Genomic DNA, 13,415 nt, shown 5'->3' on the forward strand with positions numbered 1-13,415 from the left:
TCAGACAATAATGGCAATTTTTCAGTCTGAAGAGTATTTATAATGAAGAGCTTAATCTAAGAATCTAAGATGCCTTTTTTTTTTCTTTAATTTCATTGGAATATGAATGAGTTATGCTGTTTTCAAAGCTTTTTTTTTAAGAAATGAAATTTTAAAAGATACTAAGGCAGTCGAGGTCCTCACTGTTTGTTGACTTTAATACAGTTAAGTCTCTAGCTCTCATTAAAGAATAGTGGATTTTAAAAACAAATCTTCTTTTCATATGATTTTTGAAATTTAAAGTAGGTAAAAAAAGGAGAACAACTTCAAAAAAAAAAATTAATGATGTCATGTCTTACAAAAGTCCTGCCTAACTAAATCATCCAATTTTTGAAATCTTATTCTCAGCAGTATACATGAGAAAAATTGATTAGAGAATGAAGGAGGATTTTGCTGCTGTTATTTTGTTTTTATAGTCAAAGAGCTCAAATACTACTTAAAATGGGAAATCTGCCTTGCTCAGTATGAAACTGCTCTTGTGTCACCATTCTAATGTATATTTGTCTGTCATCTGTGTCTGCCTGTCATCTATCTAAAGATACACAGAAGTGTATGGGGAACTTAAGACAGTGAAATACGATATAAAAAGAAGTTTGGAATTGAGGCAATATGTTAGTGCGCCCCTGTTTGGAGCCAAAAGATGTGTACGTGCCACCTTGTGTTCTGCGTATTCCTCACAATTCCTATCAAACAACTGGAAGTACTTCAGAGTTTTTTGCAGAACTGTTCATATGGTTAGATGGATCAGATTCATTCACTTGACTATCTGTAGATAGGTGGAGAAATGTAGGGGATATGTGTTTGGTGTGTTTGGTAAATTGAAAGGATTTTCATTTGGTTGAGATCATCAGCCATGTGACAAGCATGTCTGTATCACAGCCCACACATGCATTCATGTACTTTTTTTATGTAAGTGTGAGTGGCAGGGCTCATCAGAACCGAGAAGGTAGGATGCTTAGGATATATAATGCTGTGTTTAGACATTTTCATACATTCTGAGGGTGTAGCATAGCTATTATGAATTTCATACCAGTTCTCACATCCTTGGTTCTATTTTATTTTTCAAGAGCGTTGTGAGTTATGATCCTTGTGATGCATGGGTTTTTTCCTACTCTGTTAATATTATACTGCCTCAGTTGGAAAGTGTTTTGGTGCCTTTGAGATGCTTCAAAAACTTGAGGCAATATTAAGCTGTTATGTGCGTTACAGGGGTTCCTTATAAGCTAGAAATGAACTGTATCAGCAGAAGGAGACACAATGTTCAAGTTGTACTTTGAATAACCTGCAAGGCTTTTGTAGTTTGGCATACAATCTGTGTTATTCTGCCTCCTCTGTGTACGAGTGGTTTGAATCAAAAGCAAAGAAGAAAAGGTCTCTTTGGGCTTCTGTTGTGTATTCACTGAGCGATCTTGCTGTAGATAACATCTATGCTAGTCGAGGTGTGCTGTGACAATTTCACTATCTTCAGAGTCTGAACTTTTGTACAGGATCCTACAGGCATGTCAGTAAAATGGGATTCACTGAACATGGCAATTTCAATGAAGAATAGTTTCTAGAATTTTTTTTACCCTAGGCTGAAGTGCCAAGAAGACTTTCTTGAGATATCAAATGTTACAGCCTTTGGAGCATGCAGAAAAGTATGCCTTTCCCCTTGACTGAATAAGGTATTCAGTGTAAATGACTTTAATTTCTTTAAGCAGTTGTTTGCTGATGGGAAAGATGGGACATTTTAGCGATAGGGGAGTAGTGACAAATGTATACCTGAATGTGAATACCTTTTTTGTAAAATCTCAATCAAAGCAATTCAATGTTTGCCAGAGAATTTGAAGAACAGTTTTGTTACCCTCCCTGTTGTAAGCCAGAATAGTTATCTTGCAATTGGTTTGCTGCATGGTGTTAATCCATCTGCGTTCAAGCACCTTACGCTATTCTTAATTATCATATATGTACAGAGAGCAATGATCTCATGAGAGCAGAATTGCTTTATGAGCCACATGATGCATGAAAACGCACATGAACCCCCTTATTTCTGCTTTTATTATTTTCATTGGAGTCTGGCATTCTATTTTTTTCTTCAAGGGACTATGGAGTCAGAGGGCCTCTGTTTTCTGTTTTAGTTACCTCTTTTCCATCTTCTCTACAGAACAGTTGCTCCTTGGCTACTAAGAAATGAACAGAAACTGGAGATACCCAGACTTTCCCTCTGATTTACAATTGCTGTTGCTCAGTTGGTATTACAACATTTTCTGTTACAAATGTGTAGAGAAATAAAAGGGTGCATAGTGGATGTATGCAACTAAATGAAGAAACTGTATAACTGAGAAATAACATTGTAGCTGGCTGAGATATTTTGGTTTAAGATGAACTAATACATGATGCGACTAATAATTTAGTAAGAACATCAATAAAAGAATAATGTATAATAAAAACTATGAGGTTTTGTAGCTACATTGTAACATGTAGCATTTAAGTAACAGGTTACCTTACATTTTCATAGCTTTTAAGGTTTTTCTCATACAAAATAATGTGTTTATTTCAGTCTGGGATTAAATTAGGAACACGATTAGAAAAAAACTTAGTTTTTATTTTGTTAATGATGGTTGAATTAGGACAGCCTTTTATTTTCAGCAAGCATTCTGTCATTTTAGTCATGTGCCTTTTTTACATGAAAGATACAGATGAAAAAACATAAATACTTAGTACACTTGAAGTTGAGTTTAATTTGACTCTTAAATACTGGCTTCATTCTTACTTCAGTGTAAGCTGTATACTGGACCCATAGAAATTACATATTCTGTAAATGAGATGTTAGGGTTAATGAACCAGTTCTAATAGCTCCCATATTAAATTTTCATCTAATGTGATTTATTAAAACTAAATTGTTTATAATGAAGGTGGACATGTGCTCTTTACAGCTGTTCTATACTGTGATGAAATACTAGTTAAGTGTTATTTAGAGGATATCTATGGTATTTCTTCTTCTATTTTTTTTTTTCTTTTTAATCACACCACTTAATAGTGTAAGTTTTATTAAACCTAGAAGGTTACTGTCACCTACTCTGTGTGGGTAGATGGAAGGTTGCCCAGGAAGAGAGTGCTGTGGAATAGCAAGTAGGTAATTTGGTTTAAGGAAGCTCTTTCTTGCATGAGTAATTAGTCCTTGTGCTCGTTCAAGCTGTAGTAAGAAAGTGCTCATTAATCAAGATGCTCTTTGGTCACTTACACTTTCAAATCACTGGAGAGAGATCTGGAAATCTGAGATGGCCCCTGTGCTTTCCTCAGAGGTAACAGCGTATCTGTAGTAGGTGAAGTAATGCATTTATATCTGAGCAATTCAGAAATAAGGTGTTGATATTTGAGCAAGTAAATGTTAGAGGTGGTTCAGAGTGGTTATATAATTGCCTTTTGCTCTTCTGTAGCCTGCCTCATTTTTAACGCAGGAAATAAGACTTCAAGAAATGTAAAAAGTATTGAATTTCAAGAAATCTTTGTCTATTGTTTCGGCTTGCTGCTTCCAGGGTAGCCTTGTGAGGCTGTCTCTGACAGTTTATTAAAAACAGGCCCTCTTCTTCGGGCCAGTGATTGTTCAGAGTATGACTTCTGATCCATGAGTCTTCCTGCTAGAGATGGCAAAAATGTTCGTGGCACGAAGCAGAAGTCAGAACAAGAATTTGTTATGGTGTTAATGTGCATACGTGAGGCATTTCAAGAGGACTGATAGTTTCTTTGTTAGCCTGATGGTTTTTGGTGAACCATCTTCAAATCTTCAGTAGTCTTCAAATCTTGAATTTGCTTCCTTTTTCTCTCTTGCTTCCTTGTTAATTTTTGAACTTCTGAAATAGAAAAGTGTAATTTTAAATAGATCACAGTAGTTATGCAACACTGTAATTTTCAGCCACTTACAGAATATGCCACATCCTTAAAAATCAGATATTAATGAATTCCGTAATAAACTATGCTACCACTTTTGAGCCTCTATTAGCTGGAAATAAATTGGTACTGTGTAAGATGTTCAGTCTCAATAGACACCCTGAATATCAAGAATTAAATCCAGCTGGGGAGAGAGCAGCAGAGGCAGGTCCCTCAGTAAAGAAATAATCTTAGTTTGATCACAGGAGGACAGCAGAGCATTTTGAAGCTCTAAAACAGTCCCTGCCTGAGAGAGGACATTGTGCTTCTGTCCCGTCTAACAGAAGAGCTGATGCTTGCATGTGCCCTTGGCCTGCAGGCTTCTCCTCTGTATTCAAAGCCCCTGTTCTGGCCAGAAAATACTGGGCAAAATATTGAGGTTTGTACTCAAGCAGATGTTCAGGGAGCCAGGAGGTGCTGGTTTTGCATCCATATCTTAAAACAGGATGGTTTTCTGGAAATAAGTTTTAGGAAAGCTTGTGGGGGTCATGAGTTGTGCAATGATACCTCAACATTAGATTGGGGTTTTTAAGTATTGTATCTTTTGAAATCCCTCAGAATCTGGCCCTCTGTTTGGTCCACAAGATACTTTGGCACGAAAGAGATTCCTGCAGCACCCTGACGGATGGGCAAAGGTGACATAATAAAGCCTCATAGTCACTGAAGGAGAAATGCTTCCATGAAGCATTCCTGCCTCTTTTTTCCAGTCCTGCCAGACTTACTTGCAACCCCAAATAGAGGGGAAGAATGTCTGTGAAAATAACTTGTGACTTTCCACATCCCTGTTTAATAATAACTGCTGAACATGTTTAGAGGCCAGCTGCTGTTCCTAAAAAAAAAAATAAAGATTATATAGTCTTATACCAGAGAAAAGGTACCATTTGGTTTTTTGCAGATTTTTCCCCCCTGTGCAACAGAGAAGGCAGCGCTTTGAAGAACTGTCTTGTACATTATTTTTTTTTAATAGCTTTTAATGTGCTTTTACCATCATAACAGAAGTTCTTAGTGACTCATATGATAAAAGCAGCAATCTGTTAATGAGGCATTTACCTTCAAATGCTTGCAATGCTATCTTGAGTGGTTTTAAGTATTAAGATGTGATAATATAACTGCACTGTACTTTAACAATTATCTATATTTAAATTCCCATTCTGGCTTTTTGAAACCATGTTTTAGCATCCATCAGCCCCTAAATATATGAAACCTATTTTCAGGGTGTAATTTGAGGCCCTCCTTCTTGTAAAATGTTGTTCTGATAGAATTTAATCCACAAATTTAAACTGTTGGGCTGGAATTCTGCCTTTTTCATTAAGTTGGGTGATGAGCCTTTTGACAGTGATGATATTTGCTTCCAACGTCTGTAAATTCTCTAACTCTCAGAATATGTTCCTGTGCCTCCACGATCAAAACAGGCATTTGTACTGCAGATAAAAGTTTTGCCCCTCAAGGTGTAAAGCAAAGAGGCAGCAGTGCTGACATAATTTTGCTAGGGTAGTAATGCAGAACCCCAGGAGAGACTTCAGCCTAAAACCAAAAAAACACACAGCAGGCAGATACAGTAGATACTCGCAAACTAGCACACTAGGAAAGGCCACCATACTGTGTCACAGCATGCCTTCAAAATAGAGGCCAACGTGATGATGGACTGAGCAATCAGTTTAATTAAAGACAAGTGTAAATAACAAGAAAACACTGTTAAACCATCAGAACACCTGCATAAGAGTGCCCCAGATCTTCACAACTTTTCTGAATCCTGTCAGCAGCAGCATTTCTCTCCAGCTCTTGCTACTCCATTGCTCTCCTCATGGCATCCTTGTATAAGATCCTTTTTGTCAGTTATTCATTTTGTTTGCCAGATGATGATTCTGAGTACCCCAGGTGGTGTTTTTCCCATTTCTAGCCCCACTGGCCTACCTACTTTTTGCTTCTTGTTGCCATTCATTCAGGAGAGGAATATTAACGCACTGTCCCATGTAATATGCATTAAATGAAGATTGCACTGCAAATGCAAAGTTCAATTTTTTGGGCTCCTGGCCGCCCCAGTGATCTCCCCTTTTGAACTTGCATTCCTGTGTGGGGTTCTTTCAGACAGCTGCTTGGCTGTTACCTGTGAGGCTTTTGCAGATGACTTACACTAAGTGCTTGCTAGATTTTTTTAACTGCATCAGGCACTGTAGTGTCAAACTCATCTTCTCCACACATGGTGAGGCGCTTGCTTCTTTTGAAAGGCATCTTGCAACAGCCTGTGTGCTGCGGGGCTGTCAGATACATGTGCCTCATAATAAAGATTTATGTGCTGTATAGAAGTCAGTCCTGAAAATACCAGACTGTTTGTGTGCTCTGCTAATGCAGTGACTAAGTCTTCAGAACTGTAACATTCAAAGCTCATGCTTGTCTCTTTCCATTTGTCCTTTTGGTGTGGAGTCTGTGCTTCCTGATTCTTAGACAGTTATTTCAGAGCTAATTAACTTATTTTAAATGAGTGCAGGCTTTTTTTCCCCCCTAGTACTTCATTTCTTGTCTTCTGTGCAAATAGAGGTCTATGAAACTGCATTAGTTTGCTTGGCAGACTCAAGGAAATGCCCTGTTCCTTCCTTAGTCTGTGTATCCTAATAGCTATTACCATTCTGCAATATGTTTTTAAAATCTTTAATTTGATTAAATTGATTAAATAGTGAATACCTGGTTAAGGTAGTTAGGGCTTGGGGTTTTTTCATTGCCACTTACAAGGGTTGACTCAGAATCAAAAGCATTAAATGAGCATGTAATGGGGAATTCTCCTTAAAGAGTCCATGTAAAAAATATGCCTGAGGGATGAACTCTGTTTTCTGTCATCCAGAGATAAATTGAGAGGAACTCTACTGAAGGGAATGGAAGTAGCTTGCATTAAAGTCACCATAATGATAGAAGAAAAAAAATCATCTAATGCTATAAAAAAATCTTCTTTTTTTATTTTTCCTTCCTGATGCACAGAAATATTTTGCTGCTTGCTCCAGCTTTACCATTTCCAAAATACAAGCTTCCTTGTAAGGAATGAGTCCAGAAAAGTGCCTTTGGGGCCTTGCTTAAGTAAGGACTGAAGATAGCTTTTAAGGAACTATAACATCAGAAAGGAAAATGGCCAACTTATAAAAGAAAGAATAGACACAAAAACCATCTAAAAGGTAGTGATGGGGGGTTGATCCACTATGGATTTCTTGCTATATAACTGACTCAGTGTTTCACAAAATGACAGCATGGTTAAGGATGGAAGGATTCTGGAAGTCATCTTGTCTAACTCTTGCTCAAGCAGCACCACCTGGACCCAGTTGCCCAAGACCATGTCCAGAACCATCCCTGTCTTTGCTAGTGCCTGGTCACCCTCACAATGAAATGATTCCAAGCACAGAAAGAAGAAACTTCATCCATATCTTGAAGTGACCATTACAGTACTCTGCCCACAAAAAAATGAGTCTGAAAGAGTTGAAATGATCATTGGCTGCCGGGGAAGGAGCACAGACGCAAGAAATGGGGACACAGTATTGCCCTGAGATTTTACCTGGGTACTCTCCCCAAGTCTGGACCTGACATTGCACAGAAGTATGCAGAAGTGCTCCTGAGCCAGGGAAAAACACTGCATAGTAGGGTTAATGATGCCTGTTACATATTGTGTCCACCTTTGGTTAAACTGATCCCTTGACAAGAAGTGGTATCTTTTCGCTGTGGGGAATAAAACAGATTAGGAGACTGTTTAAAGTGATGCAAGCAGACTTCGCAGAAGTTTGCAGATGCTCAGAGTGTTTTGGGAAGCTTTTAATGGTGAAATGTTTGGATGCTGCAGGATACCTACTGAGGTTGGCTACCCGGAGGTATCCTGCTGGCATCTATCTGAATATCATGGTGCTACCTTTCTGGGCGGGATGGAGAGGAGAGGCTGCTTTGTCTGCTCAAAGGGCCTGTGCTTTCTGGCAGATCTGGGAGTGAGAAGGGGACTGTGCAGCTGCCTGAGGATGCACTGACTTACTCTCAGGTCTAATCTCCATTAAGCATTCATAGTGCCTGATCAAGAGTTTTACAGGGAAGGAGGAAATGTGCTCTGCATTTGCTTCAGAACCACATTGCCAGAAAGGTGACTAACTGAGCTACCTGACAAGTGTTAGGAAATATGAATTCATATGCAGTTGTGGTTTTGTGAAGTTGCATTTTCAGGACACAGATGTTTTGCTTTCATCAATACTTTCAAGCAATAAAAATTTGGGTGATCAAAAGGTTATATTAGATAAAACCAAAACAAAGAAAAAACCATGCCAGACTTTACATCTTTTTAGCCTGTGTGCTTTCCCCCTCCCTTTGTGTTGGTTTCTGAGCCTTTAAGCTATAACTGGGTCATGCTTTTCGGTTTTCTCAGTAGAGTCCTCAAATTTAAAAAATCCTATTGACTTAAAAGGTATTTCCTCCTTAAGCTTCTTTTTCTGGAATAGTAGGCTTTGAGATTCTCAAGTGATGCACTAATTCCATGGGGGGGGGTAAATGAAATACCGAATGGGCTAAATGAAATCCATCATACAAGTAGACAGCATGGCTTGTAGGCAAATATTTGCATATCTTTTTCCTTGCACGTGGCTCTTACCAAGTAGATGGGTGTACTGTCACACAGGGTCAACCCACCAATACAGTACAGGTACTGTAAGTTGTTTTGTTTGTGATTTGTAGTTTTTTTTGGAAGATCCCGAAATAGTGAAGAATACTTGAGTTAGTGATAAGGCCTTCAGAAGTTCTCAGAGCCTCTTCAAAAAGGCTCTGCAAGTCCCATTTTTAAAATTAAACTATTTTTAGGATTTGAAGACGTAATTTAAGTATCCAGTGTGGTAATAGTGAAGAAGTTCCTGATTTTTCTTATTTTTGTAGTAATAATAATTGTAAACCTTGCTTTGACTTCAGTAAGAACTTAATTCATGCCATACTAAAAATAATCTTGATAAATTCACTCCCTTACATGCATGAACACAATCTTATATATTGTGCTGACTACTAGTGGCAGTATCAGCTAAAAAAGCTTAGAAGAGTAAATGTGATTGTTATTAATTTAGGACTCACATGAGAATAATTCCCTGCATCTGCTGTATTACTGTAATTATATACTGTGTTAATATATTGACACCACACTGCATCTTGCACAAAATTGCACATTATTTTCTTCTTTATAACCAGCTGATTCACCTGCAAATTCATAAACTAATGTAACAGATTTCCCCAGAATAACCACAGTGTGTCTGCTTCCTTACAGCAAATGCATTATATAGTTACAGGGAACTTTAAAGCTGGGAATGTGGAGTTTACACTGACTTCCATCAGTGGAACAAACCCAAACGTTTGCAGAGTCAACGTGTTCTCTACCCAAGTCATTCAGAACATTTGGTTTCACTTACTGGTTTTGAACATTGTTTGCCATCTGTATCCTACCAATAATTTATTTTTGCAATAGATGTTAAAAAAGAAAATGCAGGAGACAGTATTGAAGAGAAAAACACATGCGCATGTGTGAATATCTTCTTTGAAATAGTCTGTTTCTTTCAACTGATGGTTTTCAGTGTTTGAGGGAGGCCTGCAGGTTGGTGTGCCTGAAGATCCTTGTTGCTGGGGTATCCTAAATCTCACTTGACAGTCTTCCTTCAGGCTTTGCATCCCTATTAACTGAGTTGGTCATACTCTTGGGGACCTTGCTGATGGCAGTGGCCCAGAGCTGCAGAGATGACTGAGAGCGGTGGACTTTCTCCTCACGGTGCTGAAGGTACCGTGGTGCTCTGGAGTGCTCTGCACATTTGCAGAGTCTCTCTGCCCAAGCAAATTTCTTTTCACAACTGAAGACTGATCACCTATTGGGCTTGTAGATTAATTTTATTAAGAGGCACATACTGAATCATTAATTTTGACTCGTGGCTTGATCTATACTTCTCCTATTCTCTTACGAAAAATAGAAAGATTTTATAAATAGTAAATGAAGTGAAAATGAGATTTAAAATTTAAAATAATGCTATGAAGTATGAGAATCATGTTAGTGTTTAAATAAGTTGGTAATTGGAGGAGACATTTTTTCAAATGTTTATTTTTCAAGCTTTTTTTCTCTCCAATTTTTGATTACCTTTTTTCCCCTTCATTTTAAAATCTAATTAATTTGCTTTGTATATGGTTTCGTAGATGCTCAGCAGATAGTTTACAGCTCTAAATTTTACACTGATGGTACAACTGCAGAAATTTTGTTTGTGCTTTAGGATGTAAAAAAGAAAAATAGCACTTCTCAGACAGTCCTGTCAAAGCACAATATTTGAGTGATTGAATCTTCGTTTCTGGCTGTGCAAGCATAGTACTCATTAATGGGAGCAAAGGGAGAACAACCCACCTAGCAATCCATTAATGGGGCTTTGTAGCCCTTCTGTTTATGAGGAAACATAATGAATGACCCATTAGATGATGAAATTACTATGCAGAGAGCCATGGTCCTTTGGGCTTTCCTTAAAGAGGGCTAGTAGGGCATCCAGGGAATCTAGTGACTTGGACTCTATATCTACAAGCAATGCTATATCTGTTGGTGCCAGCAGCTGTGATGGTGAACAGAGATTTCTTGAATTGTCAAAATCTGTGGAAATCAGGACAGTGTGTTTTGTCACTTAGTCACAAAAATGTAAATTGTGAGCAGAAGTGGAAGTCCTCAAAGTTCACACAGAAAGAGAGGCAGGATAGCTGGTGTGCCTTACTATTTAATTTCTTACAGTTTATTACAAAAGTTTCCTGTATATTTGGCAATGAATTGTTATGGACTGCAATTATGGTGTGAATATGCGCTGTATTTTGATTTGAAATCCATAATGCTGTAACAACAAGATGGTTGCTGATTTATGCATCTGGTTTAATTTTCTGTTGTGAAATAAGATGAAGCTGAAAGGTTTATTTAACGCTTGTAGAGGACTTTTATTTGCAAAAGCACTGACTTTAAATTCTGCCTTTTGATTTCTTCACCATTGCTTCTGTTGATGTCAGTGGAAGCTTCGTGTCTTGTTTGTGTAGGTATCTAGACATGAGCATCTCCTACCACCACTGCTGTTGGCAGCTCTTTCAGCACTGGGCACAAGGCTTGTGTTCCCTGACAGGAATCTCACTGTGTATTACTGCTTTTAAAACACAGTTTGTGGAGTAATTATCACCCTCAGTCAGGTGATAGAAGCATGTGAATGTGAGCCCAGTTCTTGAGGCCGTTGGTCACCCGTTGATGTGGTTGGGCTTAAGACACTGCAGGTTTAAACACTGCAGGCTTGAAACATTACCCCTCTGGGAATTATGCAGGCTGGAACATTATTTATTGACAGCTATGAGGCAATGGCAGTGACCAACTCGGCCACAAAAGTTGCTTCTTAAAATTCTCTTTTTGCACAAGGTGAAGTGACATAAGATACTGCTTTTTGCACAAGGTGAGAACGTGGAACAGCATCGTAACAGCTTATAAACCTGAAAATGCTGAGCCAGAACCAGTGTGATTTGGATTTTAAAATAAATAAATAAATGTGTGAGTTTAAAGTGGTGAACTAATTGGTACTCTATGATTGTTCTGGAGTATTTTTCCCACTAAATGGTGATGAGATCAACTTTTGTTTAAGCAAAACATCATCAGTCCCCCCCTTTACTGGTTTTGTGTACTGGGAATGAGAAAACTCTTGGGTGTCTCGTTTTGGTTTTGTTTTGTGTTGTGTTTTTTAAGATTTCTACCAGTTTTTCCTTTTCAAGATGGATAGGCTTCACTAAGTGGCAGTGTTGCTGGAGATCCCAGCTACTGAAGGAAGCGAATTAACATACAGTATGGTAATTTGTTTTCCCTGTCCTTCAGTCACAGTGAGGAGAGTCTAAATATTTCAGTGACTGAGACTTTGGATTCCCATTCCTTGCTACACAACAACAACAAAAGCTATTTATAGCAATAACAGTTAGCAGTGATACAGCAGCCTCAGAGAGCTATAGGCAGCATCTCACAAATGTTAACTGCTTTTGCACTGAATGCCTCTGTGAAAACAAAGAGCACTGAGAAATAAAGATCAAGGCAAAACCAAAAGAAAGATTTTTTTATTGCTATGTTTTACTTTGCTGGCAGACCAGAGCAAAGGTTTTCTGAACATTTAAAAGATGAAAAAGGTGAAGAATCCCAGAAGCGATTTATCTTGAAGCGAGATAACTCTAGTATTGATAAAGAAGACAATCAGGTTGGTTCTCGGTTCGAGAGTTGCTGAAATTTGTTCTGTTTTTGAAGGTGGGCTGACTGATGTTATTGTTGTTCTTTTGTTGTTGCTCTCCTGCTCCCCTGCCCTCCTGCCCCTCCCCGCCTCCTCTGGCATACATACCACCGTGGGTGGCATCAAGCCCCAGCGTGGCCGCTTCAGCCGTGGCAGTGTGTGGGTTTGCATGGGTGGTTTGCTTGGCGCAGGACTTGCTGCATGCCCGTGGGAGGGGGAATGCCGGTGGCTCCGGGCTGCGTGGAAGGCTGTGTCAGTCGCATTCCTCAATGTCTTGCCTAACTACGGCAGTTGTTACGCTCCCTGTAGCTTCCTTCTTCCGTTGTACCCATTCAGAGTTGGAGTTCAGTATGGAGCAGTGATGAACTGATGTAGCCCAAAAAGGAGAGAGGGAAAAAAAAAAAGTGAAAAAAAAAAAAGCCCCAAATATGTGATGGTGAGGCCAGGTTGATTTTTTTTTTTTTAAAAACCGTCCTAAATTAAGTTTTGACCAAAAATAAATGAGGCTCATCTCTTAGTTCCCTTCCTCCTCCTGTGCCCTCACCACCTTTTACTGTCTGTGTAACTTACTTGCTTGTGCATGTACTGTGGCAGACGTTCCCCCCTGTGTTGCCTGTGCCATAACACTACCTTACCTTAGGTGAGCTTGATGAGTAGGGGAGCGCCAGGGAAATGTGTGTGTTTGTGCTGCCTTTAAAAGCAGGTGTTGTGCTGTTGCAATCCAGTGCAAGCTGTGTATGTGGAATAGATGAACAAAAAAAAAAATTATCTGAAACGGTTCTGATGTGATTTGCTTTTATGAGAAAATTCTCACAGGTAAGAAGACAGCGTATGCTTTCTTTGCTAGGGTTATATTTGTGGAGGAACCAACCAGTGAGTCTCTTGTTGCCACTTCCCTTCATGTTTTCAGTAAAGGACTGATTTTTTCTTTCCTCTTTTCACCCTCTTTTTCTTTGACTTTCAGTTGTACATAGCAGCCTTGCCAGTTGTGCTGCGTCCAAGTTGGCTTTGAAAAGAAACCCCAAGCAATTTCAGGGTGTGGTGACCATGGGGATCAGTCAAAGGAAAGCAGCATGACCTATCTCACCCGGTGCTGGGGTGCAGGGGGAGAAGGAGCAGTCCTTGAAACCCACTTGCCAATGAAGCGTTTCCCTGTGGGGGCTATCTTCTCCACTCCTCCTTCCTATGGCACAGCCATTTCCCACGCTG

At 39.0% G+C, this 13,415-nt stretch overlaps 1 protein-coding gene across 35 annotated transcripts in view; it reads left to right on the forward strand.

Annotated features, from left to right (window-relative positions):
• ARPP21 (cAMP regulated phosphoprotein 21) overlaps window positions 1-13,415 on the forward strand; it is a 200,375-nt gene that overhangs the window by 108,368 nt on the left and 78,592 nt on the right. For 34 of the 35 annotated variants that reach the window (XM_048298457.1, XM_048298679.1, XM_048298696.1 and 31 more), the window contains one exon: window positions 12,068-12,176. The exons of the other annotated variant lie outside the window; for it this stretch is intronic. In XM_048298457.1, the coding sequence (XP_048154414.1) occupies window positions 12,068-12,176 (109 nt within the window). The remainder of the gene's footprint in view (window positions 1-12,067; window positions 12,177-13,415) is intronic. 35 annotated transcript variants of the gene reach the window in all.

The sequence above is a fragment of the Corvus hawaiiensis genome, chromosome 1 (genome assembly GCF_020740725.1).
Source record: "Corvus hawaiiensis isolate bCorHaw1 chromosome 1, bCorHaw1.pri.cur, whole genome shotgun sequence".
In the NCBI taxonomy this organism is placed as follows: domain Eukaryota; kingdom Metazoa; phylum Chordata; class Aves; order Passeriformes; family Corvidae; genus Corvus; species Corvus hawaiiensis.